The 19,231-nt window shown below is 37.0% G+C and overlaps 1 protein-coding gene across 2 annotated transcripts in view; it reads right to left on the reverse strand.

Annotated features, from left to right (window-relative positions):
- The window catches only part of ALCAM (activated leukocyte cell adhesion molecule), a 209,421-nt gene that overhangs the window by 24,607 nt on the left and 165,583 nt on the right, over window positions 1–19,231 (reverse strand). For both annotated transcript variants that reach the window (XM_059392044.1, XM_059392043.1), the window contains exons 7-11: window positions 9,941–10,068; window positions 8,210–8,342; window positions 4,147–4,259; window positions 1,929–2,064; window positions 1,688–1,821 (exon numbers count right to left, since the gene is read on the reverse strand). In XM_059392044.1, the coding sequence (XP_059248027.1) occupies window positions 1,688–1,821; window positions 1,929–2,064; window positions 4,147–4,259; window positions 8,210–8,342; window positions 9,941–10,068 (644 nt within the window). The remainder of the gene's footprint in view (window positions 1–1,687; window positions 1,822–1,928; window positions 2,065–4,146; window positions 4,260–8,209; window positions 8,343–9,940; window positions 10,069–19,231) is intronic.

Here is a 19,231-nt window from a genome sequence, read left to right on the forward strand (position 1 = left end):
AGGGAACAAATAAAAGATTATGGATAGATCAGCACAATCCTAGAACAAGAAAAATAACATATCACCTAGTGGGCCAGAATCAATCCTTCTCCTTGACAATGAAGAATGGCATTGTTATTTTTATCCTCATAGTAAGTTCACATGCTATTTTTCCACATCCCACTAGTATTTTTCACATGACTTTCTCACTAAGTCTTTGTTTTTGTTTTATCTCTGTAAAATATACATACTCATTCTAAGAGTGGCCTTTTAAATCTTTGTATCTGTTCATTCCTCAAATATTTATTGTGTGCTTATTTTTCTATTTCCCACGCTTGTATTACCAGTACCCAAAGGTTATTTTTGCTACAATTATTATTTAATTAAACTAGAGAGCAAAAAGGACAGAATAGAAAAGAAACAGTCATTTTTTGAAGATTTATTTATATTACAGAGTGTGTGCACACACAGGAGCAGGGGATGGGGAGAAGAGAGAGGGAGAGAATCTCAAGCAGACTCCCTGCTGAGGGTGGAGCCTGACTTCACACAGGGCTCAATCTCACAACCCTGAGATCATGACCCGAACTGAAACCAAGAGCTGAACGCACAACTGACTGACATATATTTGCTTCAACTGTGTCCGCTCCTTTGGGGAGCTTCTGTACTCGGGAGTTATGCATCACCCACAGGTGTGAAAGAGCCAAACTCCACCTTGCTCTGCAAAACTATGTTGTATAAGCTGGACCAGCAGCCCAACTTCCCCGTCAGAGCAAGAAATTTTAACTTCAAACTAAATGCAACTCTGCTTTATGAATGCCTTCCTGGATTATCAACTGGGCCTAAAGGTGGGGAGAAGGCAGCACAGAGGATTCAGATAATCAAATGGCCCCTCCGGGTGTTCCTGAAGAGTCTTTAACTGGCTCCACCGAGAAAAGGAACATGAAGACTATTGTAGAGAAAAATGAATTAACAAGTATGTCAGCAACCTGAGCAAACTAGCAAGTGAATGAAAGATCGTTCTGAACCCCTAGTGACAGGCCAGATTCTCTCTCTTCTTCTTTTTTTGCTTTTGGGATGGTCAAGAAGAAAATTATTGGTAGTCCCTAAGTTCTTAGCCCTTTACTATTACTAACTATTACTAAAATGTCCAGACAAAGTTACAAATACTAAAGTTTTGTTTAGAAGGAAATGTCCTAGACACTAGATATTTAGCTAGCCTAACTCTGGCCCTATCCCTGGCATACACAATTTAGACCATATGTTCACAAACGGAGACTGTGTTCCTCACCACCCCCCCAGGGCCCAGTTTGAGGAAAAAATATCCCTTAATGTGCTTAAGTAAGCAAAGTAATGGAGGCCACTTATACTCAGATGTGTAAGTTTATGATGCAGAAAAGTGTATACCTTAATGTTTTAATCACCCGAGTTTCAGAAACTAATGACCATGGAACAACACCCAATTTACATTCTTCTAAAAACAGATACTGACCACAACATAATGATTCTTCCATTCTCCATGGCCCTGGGATTTAAAGTTTCTTTTTGAGCCATGTTCTTTCCTTTGGAAAAATTAAGAAGTTAGCAAAAGCTTCCTCTGAGAATAGACTGCCAATTTCATGTTGCTAACAAGCTAGTCTACAGCTCAGGCACCTCCGTAAAAGCCCACTTTGGGCCAAGCGCGGCATGTAAGAAGAGGACAAATACTTGCTTGGTTTATGACGCTTCCGCTGCCGGTAATTGTCCACTGTATAGCTGGCTTCGGAAAACCTTCCACATGGCAGATTATTGTTTTAGACAGTCCACTGGGATCAGTTTTCTTTGTCATTTTGATTTGAGGTTTTCCTAAAATATCATTAGAATTAAAATAAGATGTTACACTAAGATCATCAAGGAAACTGAATATCAAATTCTCAAAGAAAACTCTGCACGGGTGCTCCAGTGTTTATTACCTTCCACTATGAGAGTCAACGACTCTCTTTTCTTTAACCCTTCCACGTCCTGCAGAGCAGTTTCGCAGACATAGTTTCCAGCATCCTGATAATGGAGACTAGAAAATGATGGGCTTGATCGAAGCCTGATGTTGTCCTGAGTAAACAAAAAGTTAATTATTTCATATGGCTCAAATACAACTTCTTCATGTATTTATTAGATACTCACGGAACCTGAAACCTGAGATTCTTCTTCCAGATCTAAGGAAAATGCAAGTTCCTTTTTCTTCAGACACTTCCAAAAATAGATTTCCCTTCTCCTTTGTAGTTTTATACACTCAAGAGTTTTATTTCAGACTCTTTCATTTACTGAATTTATAATGTGGAACAAGTTCATAAACTTTGGAGACTCAGTTTTCTTCTTTTTGAAATGGGATAATAATCTTAACATACTGAATTGTTTGAGGACTAACTATGTAAGTAATATAATGTGTTCACATTCAGAAAGTTCTCAGCTGATAACAGCTACTCCTTGTAAGTCCCCGTAGGTGAACTAGTATTGAAAGACAGTGAAGACCTGTGCTAAGTTACCAATGATAGGCATAAATGTCAGAAAGCCATCTGATGGGATGTATTTACCAAGACCGGGGATCCATTACAGGGCCATGGTAGTTATGACAAAATGTTTTTAAAGAAATCATTACTAACAGCTTCCTATTCTAATTTCTATGAACAAACGAAATGCAACATTTAATTTAAAAAAAATCACTTGTTATACAGAAAATAATGGTATTTAATGAAACACAATTCTAACATCATGTGGTCTTTCCCCACTATGAATTTTTCTCCACTCCCCAACTACTAACCAGTAGTAGCTAGACCACCTTGATCAACACAACACTACTAACATTAGGCATTCAATTAACAACAGTGACTGCAGTTAATGTAGAAACTAGTTTAGCCAAGTAAACTTAGTCTCTCTAGTCCTGTAGTGAAACAATTAAGTGCTTGTACGATTTCTGAGTAGTCTGGTTGCCTAGGACTAGTCTAGCCCTTTGACCACAGACTACTACAAATATATCACAGTAAATATTCAGTCTACAGAGTGACATTTTAATTATCTGAATGAAAAGAAGGGTGAGGAGGCTTCAATTAAAAGAATAAAATAAGGAACTGCACTTTAAAGGCAAAAATCTAGTCAGAGAGGATCTAGTGTTAAAAGTGATCAAAAGCAATACAAAACAATGTGTATTTTCAGCAAAAAGAAATTCTAACAATACAATTCTTCACAATTTTTTATAAAGATAATTCTTGTCAACTCCTATGTGAAATGGTTTATGTGTGTTTTGTCAACATGGGCACTGGGTGTTTAGATATACTAGCTGAGGACATAGTAGTGGAATTACAACCTTTCCCTTTGTTGATAACCTTGTCTCAAATCACCAAGTACCAATCCTACCAACTCACTCTAAAAAGGTAACAATGACTAGGTTCTCAGTAATGGCCTACACTTCAGACAATTACAAGACTAGAGGCACTCACTCAGAAATACTGACCAAGCTCCACTGTGTTCCAGGTGTTCCACTATGGCCCACGGCTCAAACGGTAGCTCTACTTTCAAGGTGCTACGAATTCAATGAACTCACGTTCAGACACGTAAGGTCAGTTTCAGGCTGAAAGTTACGTGATCAGAGCATGTATTTATTAAACCCAGCAAGGCCTGAGTTTGAGTCTAACTCTGCTACTTAAGAGCTTTCTGATTTCTCTTGCCTCAACTTCTTTCTGAATTATGTGGGGAAATAATAAATATCCTGCATATTTCACAGGGTTCTTTGTAACTGTCATGTGAGGATAATGTGGGTTAAAACACACTGAAGATTGTTAAGCTCTAGAGCATATAACTGTATACATGTGTAAGTCTGTGAGCATGTGTGTATGTGTAGAATTCACATAAATACATATAAAACAATGTAGATACACATAAATCAAAGTCCCAAAGTAGATACACATTAATCAATGTCCCAAAGTATATTTCAGACAATCAATTATGGATGCCATACTGTTGCTGGGTACCTCTAAAATTTTACTGTGACATCATTTATATGATTATAATATAGAGAAGGAGAGCATGAATGTGGGTGTATAAACATATTTAGATAGTTAGATGTCCAATTAAATGCAAAAGAGTCAAAAAGGAGTCAGTCCAAACAGTGTAATATTATCAAGAAATATGACTTACTTTCATCCATACCACAGTTGCATTCCTACTAGCAGATATTGTGCATGACACAGGCAAGGCATCACCGATCTGCTTGGTCACTTCCCCACTTGGGTTTAAGGACAAATCCAAATCTGTGAAGCAGAAAATCTGCTTGAAATTCAAACTCCAGGAGAGAAAGTCAAAATATTTTGAAGAAGAAAAGATGAAAGACCCGCCCGCCCCCGCCAAAAAAAAAAAAAAAAAAAAAAGAAAAGAAAAGAAAAAAGAAATCCTTATAACAGTCTTCAAAATTCAGAACTGATTTATGTGACCAAAATAACTGAACTGTAGTGTAATCAGTCCACTTTTTCAAGCCATGTTTGAGACCAGTTTGGACAGGGAAATGGTCAATCTAACTGATTATGCATTTATTTGCAGTTAACATGACTGATGTTTTGACTGCATAGAAGTATTCCCCTGGGGTCTACTACCTCAAGAAAAACAATTCTTAAATCATTTCTGGAAGAAAAGAAAGATGATGACTAGGTAAATATTATAAAAAGAGTTGGTAAGGCATGCCAGAAGAAAATTAAGTATATTTAGACAGCAGGTGATAATCTGAAAAACCATGAGGTAGTCTATCCGTTTCTTCAGAGAGAACGGACTATGGTAGTTAGATTTTTTTTTAATGCAATTCTATTTCTTATGCAGCTGAAATTTTAAATAAGATCTATTGTTAGGTATGCTGGCAGCAGGCATCATTTTTTAAAAACAGAATAAACACATCTAAGGAGGTATAATCTTTCAGATGGAAAGCAATTTCTATAAAAATCTTACTATCGCAGTATGATCTGTATGAGGAAAATCTAATTCAACAGAACAAACATTTATTGTGCAGCTACTAAGTTGCAAGCACTGACAAGATACAGAGATGGATATAAGCTTACGATTTACAATTTTTGAGGTAGATGTAGTATGCATGTGCTAAGTGACTCTGATACACAGCAGCATGAAATCCGCATCTACTAGCATCCATGCTATAGATCAGAAGTTCAATTAGTATTTGTTGAAAAACTAAAGAAAGGGCTACAAAGAGAGGTAGAAGCAAAGACTTATGGGAGTATAGAGAACAGAGCCCAAGTGCATTACACAGCAGTAATAAAGGCTTTGTATATATATGCAGCAGTATCTGCTTGTGGTCCTTGACAGTTGAGAAAGGCTTCGATAAATGGAGATACAGGGAAAACTTCTGCCACATAAACAACGGCAAAATGCTGACAGAGCACGGCAGATTGCACCACCGTGAGTAATCTAGTATGAATGGTTATAACACATGAATGATAAGCCTACATAATTAGTGGAGGCCAGACTCTAAAGGACTGTGTTTGCCATGCTATGAGTTGAGACTTTCTTCTACAGCACTGGGGATTTCCCACTGCACCCCGTGCTTCTTGGTTTCACATGTTAAAACTGCCGTCGGTCGATAGTTGGCCAGCATCATTTTTAACACTTGTTTTTCCTGTTAGACTGTAAGAACCATGAAGGCAGGACCCTTGAGTTGTCACCGTCCATCCACAGTGTCTGCCCCATGCTAGGCTCTGGAAAACAATGACTGGATGTAGGAAAGAAGCCTGCCTTCACACAGTCTCAATAATACTAAAATATCCATTATCATATAGGAAGTGGAGTTTCCTCAGAAAATCTGGATTGGTTACACTTAGATGAAAACCCTATGCAGGGAGAGTCAGAAGCTTTTGTTAGTCGGACAGTTAACCTGCCAGTGAGAGGATAAAAGAAGTGATTTTAAAGGCTGGTGATGGACTCTGACAGTTCTGATGAAGAGTCTATCTGTGCATGAATTGGCAGAGGAATAGCAGACGCTTCCTCAGCAACTCTGGGTCTGTGGGCGGAGAGCCCTGATGAGGGGTCTGTTCTGCACACACGTGCGAGTGGGACCTGGTGCTTCTCTATCCACATTCCCTTTCGTCATCTACGGAAAGGAGACAAATCTTGTTTTCAGACAACAAACAAGCAATCAAGGATAAACGGGAAAAACCCAGAATTTTTATGTTTTCATTTCATGTAATTCAGAGTAAAATCTTCTTTATTTGCAATCCTTATTTCAGCCTTTAAAGAGAAATACAGGCCTTAAAGCCTGATGTTTTCATCTACCTTTCAAAACCAAAAAGCATTTAAATCCAATTAAGTGCACTGAAATCCAATTAAACTGTTAACATACTTTTGTTTAATTTTGTTTTTCTTTATCACAGCTGATCACTGAGATACAGTGTGGCTGTACCACATTTGCCTTATTACTCTGCCAACTATCCCTCCATACCTCATCCACCAGTGATACAAATAAGGGCCTTTTCCTTTCTTTTAGGGTCCTGAGTAGCCGGCATCTCTTAAACATAAGCTTACTGTACCATCTCCAGGCACTGGATTATTGGTTATTGGTCCACAGATCTCATAGACAAGAATACTAGAGAGTTATTTCACAGGAAATTCTATCAGTTAGTTGTATTCTCTTACTTCCCTTTCTTTCTTTTTTTTTTTTTTTTGGTCATGGAACAGTCCGGAAAAATGGTCCCAGGACTGACTTGTCTTCAGAGAAAAAGCAGCATTGTTTTAATCCCGAGAGATCACTGCTTTCTCTCTAACCAGTTTCTGACGGCAGACACACTCAGAACTATACAACATGAATATGGTGCAAATAGAGAAATGGCCTGGCAGTGAACATTTCTTAACAGTCTGCTATTTCTGTAGGGTTCCCCAGAGTGTGCTCCCAACATCAGAAACTCAAAAGCAACCATCTGGTTACTCTATTCCCCAGTGTATCTTCTTGTACCGCCTTCAAACTTTTAGCTCCTATCCTATATGTTTTCCAAGCATTATAGGTAGAATGAGAGCTTCAGAACCATTTCTTCAGAACAATTTCTAGTCTCTTTCCATTTTGAAAGAAAGAAGTCTCTCATACTCAATGGGATTAGAGCACTTCGTGCCGAGGGAAACTTCATCCCGACGGAGCATGTTAAGAGGTGCTACTGGGTTCAAAGGACTTACTAGAAAGTTTGGCCTACACCTCCAAGCAACAATGACGTTTGCTAAAGCACTCTGTAAATTCTAGTGTCACTGGGGAGCAGTTCAAATTAGTCTCCCCTTTCCACAATGCATCAGGTATATAAAGAAATGTTGGAAATTACAAAATTAAGGACGTGATGTACTCTTTCTGATGTACCTCTCTTTTTTTTTAAATCACACTAAAGTATAACTTTTGGATTATTTGGTGATCAAAAGTAGGTTAAAAGTTAAGAAACACATTTAGGGTGATTTTTTTTTTTTTTAAGATTATTTATTTATTTATTTGACAGAGAGAGATCACAAGTAGGCAGAGAGGCAGGCAGAGAGAGAGAGAGAGGAGGAAGCAGGCTCCCTGCTGAGCAGAGAGCCTGGTGCGGGACTCGATCCCAGGACGCTGAGATCATGACCCGAGCCGAAGGCAGCGGCCTAACCCACTGAGCCACCCAGGCACCCTATTTAGGGTGATTTTGAAGAGTTTCTGTTTCCAGAAATCTTCTATTCTTCTATACAGAGGCCAATATTAAATGGCTTTTAGTGGTCTCTACTTCTGCTGCTTCCAAAGGTTGAGTCTACAGTAAGACTCTATGTTGCTTGGGTTTCGGTGCTAATGTTATTCTGTAATAATAATAATTAAAAAGAATACTTAATCTACACTTTTTTTCTAGGCCAAGTACAAACCTTGTGAACTTTAAGAATATCTAAATATTTTCTTAAAATAAAAAATGAGTAATTTAAGATCCACATGAATATTCTGTGGATACCACAGAATACCACTGAAGACATTTAGAAAGAAGATGGAGGTTTACCACTCTTGAAGTTGCACTTATTAGATCCACTCAAGATTTCAATATTGCAGGGCAAATCTGGACCGAAGCTGAGTTTGCTCTGATGCACTCCAGTAAGTCAATTGAAACCACGCTACTTAAGAAAAATACAGTTGCGATTTATTTGAAAAGACAGCCAAGTTAGACTGTTAGAGGCCTTTCAAGCGAAGTTGGTAATGAAGAATAAGGTCACTTACAGTGAACGGTGATGGCTGTTGAAGCAATCATGCTTTTTTTGTCTATCAGGGAGCATCTGTAGTCTCCTGTTGCATTGCGCCTCACATCTGTCAACGTGTAAGTATTTGAGCTTCTTATTCCTTCAGGCTGTCCCTGTTGATAGAGGTAAAATGTCAGATGATTATACTTGGGAGCTACAAAGAGATGAGTTGTATTTCTTGACGAAAATACCATTTTCTTATGTAAGAGAAAAAAAGGGAAAGTGTTTCTATGATGGGACAAATGAGAGTAGAGTTTATGTTATCTGATTGCTGGAAAAATAGCTGCAATTTTGGTTCTAAGGAAATTGATGAGCTAATAAACATGATATTGATGATATCTATTCTATTGAGAGCATCACTGGAATTTAAGAGTTAAATCCGATTTAAAAAAAAAAACAAATATTTCATTTTATATTTATGTCCTCTAATTCAACAAAAAGATTTCAGGCAGCTTAAAGAAAACATGCCACATATCCAAATAAAAAGGAGAGGAGAAAAAGAAAGGAAGAAAGGAAGAGACGGAGGGACAGAGGGAGAAGAAAGAAGAAATTATTTTTTTAAGAGTAAAGAAAAAGAAAAGAATTAATAAACGAAGAGTGAAAAGAATATAGATGAACTAGGAGTACATAGTAATAAAAAAACTATAATCATCAGATATTGTTATAAAGCTAAGACATAAATTTGCCTGTCCTCCCTGAGAGCCAAGGTAGAAACAGTTTCAGAAGTTTATTTGCATGGGAGAAAAAAACAGTATGTTTTTGAACGTACTGTTCAAAGAACAAACTATTACTTATCGGGAGAAACAAAGTTTTCTACCAACCTTTCAGTCTAAAAGAAATCAGCTGTTATTAGTCTTCTGAGTAATGTAATAATGATATTCTTAAACGCTACTGAGAAAGGCAGTGGGTAACATGTGTACATATAACCCATAAGTAAATACAACATATGGTTGTATATGGCTTCTATCAATGGAACTTTAGGTCATACACAAACCTAGGGAGAGTTCTGGGAGAGCAAACAAGTGTCCTCAACAGCTCTTTCCTCGTATGACTCCATACTACCATGATATCTAGGACACATCCTAGACGAATGTTACAAATTATTTTCTCTATATATGATTCCTTTCAGTTATCGTATTGATAAAAGTTGAGGAGCTTGCCCTTCAAGACAATATGCCATGGGAAGATACACCCCCTAGCTTCATTGTGTAAAGCTAAATATCATGTGCAACAGAATGGTCCTATTTCAGAGGTTCAGAGATGTGTTCAGAAAGGCACTGTGGTAGATTTAGAATCTACATCATTGCTGTCATCATTCTTCATTTTAGAGTTATCTGGTTTTTTTTTTTTTTTTTTGAGTTATCTGTTTTTGAAGAACAGATTCTTACAGCTTATCTAGATAGTGAAAACTAGAGTTTTTGTAATTATGGTTTCCTATGATAAGCTTTTTACCTTTTTTCCTCTGAAATCTCCTAGAACTGAGAAAAAAAGGCAAGATCACTGGTAGCTGCCAAAAAGAAACCAAACCAAACCCAACAAACGTAGGACAACCTTTCAGAGGACATTCTACAGGTGTTCTTTGTCCCCAAGAATAACACCTTTCTCTCTTAAGCTGCCCAACTACACACAATTCTTAATATGTCAGCCAGTGGCCACACGACAGGACAAAATGATAGTAGTCTAGCTCAGGTCATAATCGGTAAGCACTTACGGGTAAGTAAAACAAAAATTCCTCAGGAGGAGGGTTACCATTTCCCAAACACTTAAGAGTGATGTTATCCCCTTCTTTGATGGCATTTTTTGATGGTAGCACTTGTATTGTCACTTGCTCAGTAGGATCTGCAAGAGTCACAGACACAAGTTAACCATTTTCATCAAGTACCAAATTACTCTGTACATACAATATAAATGACTAAATTATACACAATTTTCTCAAGAAGCTAGTAATGGTAATTACTTAAATGTATCCTTTTATAGAGGGATTGAAGTTAATAGCTACTTGCTTTACCAAGTACTAATCTTGGTTAGAGAAAACTACAGAGACCTTGTTACATAAAAGCCAATTTCTTCTTAGCAAAATGTCTTTAGCTGAGGTAGGAATGGCCATAATTATTTTATGTGTAAAAGACGAGTAGGAACAATCTCACTGCATGATTTCATTATAAGGGCATTTAACTATATTATATGAACCCCATGGTTTGGAAAGACTGGATCAGCTTCCACAGTAGCTAAAACTATTAAGTACCCTACACTCCTCTTACATAATAATACCTTATATTAAATAAAAAGAGACATGACCTAAGCAATGCCGGCAAGATTTCTGGCACGCAGGAGAGAAGATCCTATTTCAAAAAGATGAAACCTATGAACTGAAGACCCTTAAAACAACCAACGGGACTGTAAATATACTATAATTCCATTCTGCTCATTGGAGCAAAGGTGCAAATTTCATTTCACTTGGTCACTTTTAAGGAGAAAATAGGGCTAAAGGGTATTCTTTAGTAGAGGCTACTACTAACAGTAGAACACTAAAAAAATTAAAGGCTTGATATGAAGGACGATATCCAGCAAACAGAAAATAAGAGGAAGAGGTGTTGGCAGTTTTAAATGACCCACTTTCTAATATAGCTTGTTATATAGCTGGATAATAAGAATAACAGAATAAGAGTAGAATAATAATTTATGAAGACTTACTTTGTTATTAGCTAATAAAACAAATAAGTAGTAAATTCAGAGGTTTTTTCCCTATCTCTTGCTACCATTTATGTATCTTTTTAATATCCAAATGCAGAAAAAACATAGAAGGGTTGATTTAGATTGCTTTGCTGCCTTTTTTTCCATGCTTGGGTCTATTTGCCCAGAATGTTCTGAAGCTTAACAGTGACTGGTTTAATACACGTTTTGTTAGTTTTTCTGAATTTCCCCCAAGGTAGTTCCCTCACTAGTGGCTCCCAGTAAAGTTGGAAGGTAAATAAAGTCTGTTTTTCATCCCCCTCTGGCCTTCCATTTCTACGCCTTCTCCACTTTTTTATGTGGCCCTTCACTACTCTGGCCTGTTGCGTATCACTGCAAGACTGCTCAATCAAAGCTGACACCAGAACAGCCAGGATCACAGTCTGTCTGACTTCCTGCTTTATTGCAAAACTTGCCTTCTCTGTGTCCCCTTTCAATAGCTCTGTTCTGCATTAGAGAATTGAAGAACTACACTGAGATCAGAGAGATCTGAGTTTTCACAGTAACTTTCTGGATGTCCAACTAACATGCCTCAAATAAAATTAACCATCTCTTGCTCTCCTGTTGCCCTGGACTTTTTCTCTGAATTTTACTCTGTCTATTAGTAAATCATTCTGCCAGGTATTCTGGCTTTTTCTCATCCACTCTGTCACCATGTGTGAATGATTAATACAATTAATACTGTGTTTTGCACCTCATTCTCTCCTTTTATTCCTACTAACATTTCCATTGTCCAGGCGCTAACCTATACCTGAAACACGGACAGTCCCACATTCCACTCCATCATATATATAATATATAATATATAAATTTTATACACACACACACATATGTATATATATACACATCAAAACTGATTTTGAGGAAATATATATATATATATCAGTTTTTTGAAGTAATGCTAATTTCAAAGTAATGCTTTGAAGATTACAATTATATGTGATGACTGAAATAAAAATTTCCTAACCTAGTACCCATGACTGCCTTGAACTATTCAGGTAAGAAGTATATCTTACTACTCTCTATATACCACTACATAATAACCGAGATTCTATTCAAGTTTTCTTTGTCCTATCTCCATTTATCCTCTATCCACTCATGTATTCATTTGTTTAGTTAATATTTATTTTGTGCTGGCACTAAATGCCGAAGTTATAAAGTTGAAAACAGCATGGCTTTCAATCGATTTGTAATGACATCAAACAATTAAGAAAATAACAACATAAAAATTGGATATGATGTTATCACTGATAGTTTATAGAAGCATGAGACTGGGAAGTGTCTGGTACAAACTGATGCTACAGCTGGAATTTAAAGAATAAATAGGTGTTTGCTAGAAAACGAAACTTTGGTAGTGACAGCAAATGAATAGTCATGGAAGTAATAGTCTAAAGGAGGAATCTGGAAAACAAAACAGGATTATAGAAGACACAGTGAAGTGATGAAGACTGAGACATAGTGCAGGACCATGGCTACAAGGGATCTGAAGCATATCGAAATTGGGAATATAAAGACAAAAGAGGGAAAGAAAAATCCTGATCATGAAAGCAGACCCAGGGAACTCAGTGACTCCATCAAACATAGTAACATTTGTGTCACAGGAGTCTCAGAAGAAGAAGAGATAGAAAAGGGGAAAGAAGGTTTATTTGTGGAAATTATGAAAACAGACATCCAAATCCAGGAGGCACTGAGAACTCCCATCAAAATCCAACAGAAGGTCAACGCCAAGACACAGAGTAGTTTAATTTGCAAAATATAGAGATAAAGAAAAATCCTAAAAACAACAAGATAAAAAGTCTCTAATTTACAAGGGAAGACCAATATGGTTAGCAGGAGATCTCTCCACAGAAACTTAGCATCCAGGAGAAAGTGGCAGGATATAATCAATACACTAAATGGAAAAAATCTGCAGCCCAGAATACTCTATCCTGCAAGGCTATCATTCATAATAGAAGGAGAGACAGTTTCCCAGACAAACAAAAACTAAAGGAGTTCAAGACCAATGAACCAGCCCCACAAGTAATAGCAAAGGGGACTCTTTAAGTGAAAAAGGAAGACTAAAAGTGATAAAGACCGGAAAGGAACAGAGAAAATCTCCAGAAACAACAACAAAATAGGTAATAAAATGGCACTAAGTTCATATCTGTCAGTCATTACTCTGAATGTAAATGGACTGAATGCTCCAATCAAAAGACATAGGGAGTCTGACTGGATTCAAAAACAAGGCCCATCTATATACTGCCTACATTTTAGACCTAAAGACACCTGCAGGTTAGAGTGAAGGGATAGAGGAATATCTCCCATGCAAAAGGATAGCAAAAGAAAGCTGGAGTAGCAATTCTAGTATCAGACAAACTAGATTTTAAACCAAGGTCTATAACAAGAGATGAAGAAGGGCACTATATCAAATAAAGTGATCTATTCCATGAGAAGATCTAACAACTTAAATATTTATGCCCCCAATGTGGGAGCACCCAAATATACTGAACAATTAATAACAAACATAAAGGAATTTATTAATAATAACACACTTATTGTAAGGAACTTTAAAACTCCACTTATATCAATGGACAGATCATCTAAGCAGAAAATCAACAAGGAAACAATGCCTGTGAATGACACACTGGACCAGACAGATTTAACATATATTCAGAACATTTCATCCTAAAGCAGCAGAAAATACAATCTTTTCAAGTACACATGGGACATTCGACAGAATGGACCACATACTAGGTGACAAATCAAGCCTCAATAGGCACAAAAAGACTGATATCATACTATGCATTTTGCTGATCATAAGGCTACGAAACTTGAAGTCAACTAGAAGAAAAAATTTAGAAAGAACACAAATGCATGGAGGTTAAAGAACAACCTACTAAGGAATGACTGGGTCAACCATTAAAGAAGAAATAAATACCTGAAAACAAATGAAAATGAAAACATAATGATCTGAAATCTTTGGGATGCAGCAGAAGTGTTCATAAGAAGAGCGTACATACCAATATAAGCCTACCTCGAATACCAAGAAAAATCTCAAATATGCAAGCTAACCTCATACCCAAAGGAGCTAGAAAAAGAAAACAAATGAAGCCTAAAGACAGCAGAAGAAGGGAAATCATAAAGATTAGAACAGAAAAAAGTGATATAGAAACAACCAAACCAAAAACACAGGAGAAAAAAAAAATCAATGAAACCAGGAGCTGGTTTTTAATAAATATTAATGAAACTGACAAACCCCTAGCCAGACTTCTTAAAAAAGAAAAGAGAAAGGACTCAAATAAAATTACAAATGAAAGAGGAGAGATCACAACCAACACCACAGAAATACAAACAATCATAAGAGAATATTATGAAAAATACATGCCACCAAGTTGGGCAATATGGAAGAAATGGATAAATTCCCAGAAACATATAACCTACCAAAACTGAAACAGGAAGAAATAGAAAGCTTGACTAGACCAATAACCAGCAAAGATATTGAATCAGTAATCAAAAATCTCCCAAGAAACAAAAGTCGAGGGTGAGATGGCTTCCCAGGGGAATTCTATCTATTCTTCACAAACTAGTCCAAAAATAGACAAGGAAGGAAAACTTCCAAATTCATTCTATGAGGCCAGCATTACTCTGATTCCAAAACTAAAAAGATTCCACTAAAAAAGACAACTACAGACTAACAACCCTGATGAACATGGACACAAAAATTCTCAACAAAATACTAGCAAATCAAATCCAACATTACACTAAAAGATTCATTCACCATGATCAAGTAAGATTTATTCTTGGGTTGCCAAGGTGGTTCAATATTTGCAAATTAATCAATGTGAGATACCACATTAATAAAAGGCAGGCTAAGAACCATATGATCCTCTCTCAACAGATGCAGACAGAGCATTTGACAAAGTACAACATCCATTCTTCATAAAAGCCATCAACAAAATAGGGATAGAAGGAACATACCTCAACATAATAAAGGACATAAATGGAAAACCACAGGTAATACCATCCTCAGTGGGGAAAAACAGAGTTTTTCCTCTAAATCAGAAACAGCAGAGATGACTACTGTTACCACTGTTATTTAATATAGTACTGGAATCCCCAGCCTCAGCAATCAGACAAAAAAAAAAATTAAAAATTTTTAAAAAGTGAAAGGTATCTAAATTAGCAAGGAAGAAGTCAAATTTTCACTGTTTGCAGATGAAATGATAGTTTATGAAAGACTCCACCAAAAAAATTGTTAGAACTGATACACAAATTCAGCAAAATTGCAGGATACAAAATCAACATGCAAAAAATGTTGCATTTCTATACACCGATAATGAATCAGCAGAAAGAGAAATCAAGAAATCTACCTAATTTACAAATGTACCAAAAACCGTAAGACATCAAGTAATAAACCTAACCAAGGAGGTAAGAGATCTGTACTCTAAAAACTGTAGAGCACTTATGAAAGAAAATGAAGATGACACAAAGAAATGGAAAAACATTCCATGCTCATGGATTAAAAGAACAAATATTGTTAAAAAGCCTATACTACCCAAAGCAATCCACACATTTAATGCAATCCCTATCAAAATATCACCAGCTATTTTCACAGAGCTAGACCAAACAATCCTAAAATTTGTATTGAACCACAAGACCCAAAAAGCTAAAGCAACCTTGAAAAAGAAAAGCAAAGCTGGAGGCATCAGAATTCTGGACTTTAAGCTACATTACAAAGTGGTAGTGATCAAGACAGTCTGATAATGGCATAAAAACAGATACATAGATCAATGGAACAAAAGAGAAAACTCAGGTATGGACCCACAACTATATGGTCAACTAATCTTCGACAAAGCCTCTTCAACAAATAGTGTTGGGAAAACAGACAGCAACATGCCCAATGAAACTGGGTAACTTCCTTACACCATACACAAAAATGAACTCAAAATGCATGAAAGACCTAAATGTGAGACAGGAGACAGGAAACCATCAAAATCCTGGAGGAGAATATTGGCAGCACCTCCTTGACACTGGCCATAGCAACTTCTAACTGGATGCATCTCTGGAGGCAAGGGAAACAACAACTACTGGGACTTCAACAAGATAAAAATCTTCTGCATAGCGAAGGAAACAGTCAAGAAAACTAGAAGGCAACCTACAGAGTGGGAGAGGATATTTGTAAATGACATATCTAATTAAGGGTTAGTATCTAAAATCTATAAAGAATCTATAAATTTTAACACCCCAAAAACAAATAATCCAGTTAAAAATGGGCAGAAGACATGAACAGACATTTTTCCAAAGAAGACAGCCAGAATGGGTAACAGACACATGGGAAGATGCTCACCATTAATCATCACCAGGGAAATATAAATCAAAACCACAATGAGATACCACCTCACACCTGTCAGAATGGCTAAATAAAACTACACAGCAAACAAAAGATGTTGACGAGGATGCAGAGAGAAGGGAACTCGTACACTGTTGATGGGAATGAAAACCGGGACAGCCACTCTGGAAAGCAGTATGGAGTTTCCTCAGAAAGTTAAAAATAGAACTACCCTACAACCCAGCAATGGCACTACTAGGTATTCACCCCCAAAACACAAAAATACTGATTTGAACAGATACATGCAGCCTGATGTTTACAGCAGTATTAATAATCAACAACACCCAAATTATGGAAAGAGCCCAAATGTCCACCAACTGATGAATGAATAAAGTAGCTGTCATATATATACACAATGGAATCCTACTCGGCCATAAAAAGAATGAAATCTTGCTATTTGCAATGACATGGATGGAGCTAGAGAGTATTATGCTGAGCAAAACAAGTCAGTCAGAGGAAGACAACTGCCATATGATTTCACTAATATGTGGAATTTAAGAAATGATAACAGATAAACATAACTGAAAGAAAACAGAGAGGTAAACCATAAAACAGACTTCTAATATAGAGAACAAACAGAGGGTTGCTGGCGGGGAGGTGGAGGGCGGTTGGGTTAAATGGGTGATGGGGATTAAGGAGTGCACTTGCTGCGACAAGAAACTGGTGTTGTATACTAAATCCTACACCTAAAACTTACATTACACTGTATGTTAACCAACTGGAATTTAAGTAAAAACCTGGAAGAAAGAAAACAACGAGCGTGAAGATTAATCCAAGAGATCTGGGGAGTTACTGAAGAACTGTAATCATACACTAACCTAACATGGTTTCACATCTGTTTTTAAAAAGGTATTTTCAGCAGCAGCTTGGAGGGCAGTTCAGAGTGAACAGAAAGGAATATTATTTTGGGAATCACAGAAATACGGGCCATGAAGAATGGTGGCATATTCGAAGGCAGAATCGGATAAGCATAAACATAACAAATCAGATTAACATAAAGGTCAACATAAACATAAAGATCAACATAAAGAGCTAGATTCTATCAAGTTTCATTACTGATTGGAAAGGGTAAGGAAGGATTAGGGTAGGAGTGGACTAGGGCACCTTCCTCCAGATGAACTGACCAAATCTCTTTCCTCTGAATGTATTCTCTGTCCTTTCCGTTTAGCTCCCTCCTTCTCCACTTTTATGTGATTTTCCAAGTGTGGTCCTCATATGAACAGTGTTAGCATCACCAGGGAATCTGTTATAAATGCAAAGTGTTGAACTTCCCCCCACAACTACAGGGTAAGAAACTTCAGAGCAGGGTCCGGTGATTGGTGCTGTAAGACCTTCTGGTGATTCAGATGCAACAAAAGTCTGAGAATCACTGTCCTTGGGTATCTGAGCTTTCAGTGCTATTCACTGAGCTCTGAGTGTCACTTACCCCATGTGACCTTGCACTGACAATTTCCTCCCCCTGTAGGTATCTCATTGCTCTACTGGAGTTGTAAACTCTTTGAATGTCAGGACCCTGTTAACCACTTTGTATCTTTACCAGGAAGTCCAGCACTGCATACATTGTGGCTTCTCAAAAGCTGTGCCAATGGGGCGCCTGAGTGGCTCAATGGGTTAAGCCACTGCCTTCAGCTCAGGTCATGATCTCAGGGTCCTGGGATCGAGCCCCACGTTGGGCTCTCTGCTCAGCGGGGAGCCTGCTTTCCCCTCTCTCTCTGCCTGCCTCTCTGCCTACTTGTGATCTCTCTCTCTGTGTGTCAAATAAATAAAATCTTAAAAAAAAAAAAAAAAAGCTGTGCCAAATGCAACCCCCCACAGTAAAATCATTTCCTTCTCATTCATCCAAGGACTTTTCTGCTTACCCGGCTCTTCGTGCCTGATAACAAACATTCCTGTTTTTTTTCTGAAGCCACTTTCCCGGTCCTTATTACTCATCTTGATGTTCTTTCCTATCTTGTATCCTGCACTTACACCAAGAGAGTTTATTTCCAGTTCAACATTTTTGAACAGACAGAATTCTGCCTTTACTTACAGAAATAATAGCTTGATTTTAGATAAGTTGCACATAATGAAATCCTTTAAGTCCTTACTTTAAGTCAGTATAGAAGTTGAAACTTAGATACAAAGTTTAAGGCACAACAATCCTTTATTGTCAGGGCAAGTGGATTGTCAGTTTTGTTCTTATATAAGGTTCTGCAGTTTATGGAACCAAAATAAGAATGCAGAGGAGATTAAACCCTACAATGGCTCAACTGGCATTTCTGCTCTTTCTTCAGAATACACGTAGAAGTATTAGGTTATTCTACCACATATGGCAGTATTACAAAAAGTTTTGATTCTTTTTTTTTTTTAAATAATCCTTCTAAAATTTTTAAAACAGCATCTCTCCAAAAATAGTATCTCTAGTTCTATGCATCTGTAGTAATAATGATCATATGTAATAATAATAATAGTACTTAGTAACAAGAACTTAATGAGCAATATAGGATGCTATTTTAGATTTGTGATTTCCCTTAATCTCCATAACATCACTGAGTTATTTTTTCCATTTCAAGATAAGAAAACTGAGACCTAAAGCAGTTACCTACTCTTTTAGAAAGGCACAGAAATTGACTGTGTTGTGCCTGGACTATCAGCCTGTTTGCTCTAAATCTTGGCACCTGTCTTATGGGAAAGAGAACAGCATGACAGAAAAGGATTCTAAACCAGTCTCTACAACTAATTTAGGGCAGGTCTCTGAGACTCACTTTACTGCTTAGTAAAATAAGGAGTTAGATTAGATGATCACGAAGCTTCCTTTTTAGTCTAATAGCCTATGTTTCAAATCTATGAAATAAAGTTAACCAAAATGTCTGGAATAAAACATCCTATATAAACTTGTACAATTGATCTTATTAGTATTTT

This window comes from Mustela nigripes, chromosome 2 (genome assembly GCF_022355385.1).
Source record: "Mustela nigripes isolate SB6536 chromosome 2, MUSNIG.SB6536, whole genome shotgun sequence".
NCBI classification, from domain to species: Eukaryota; Metazoa; Chordata; class Mammalia; order Carnivora; family Mustelidae; genus Mustela; species Mustela nigripes.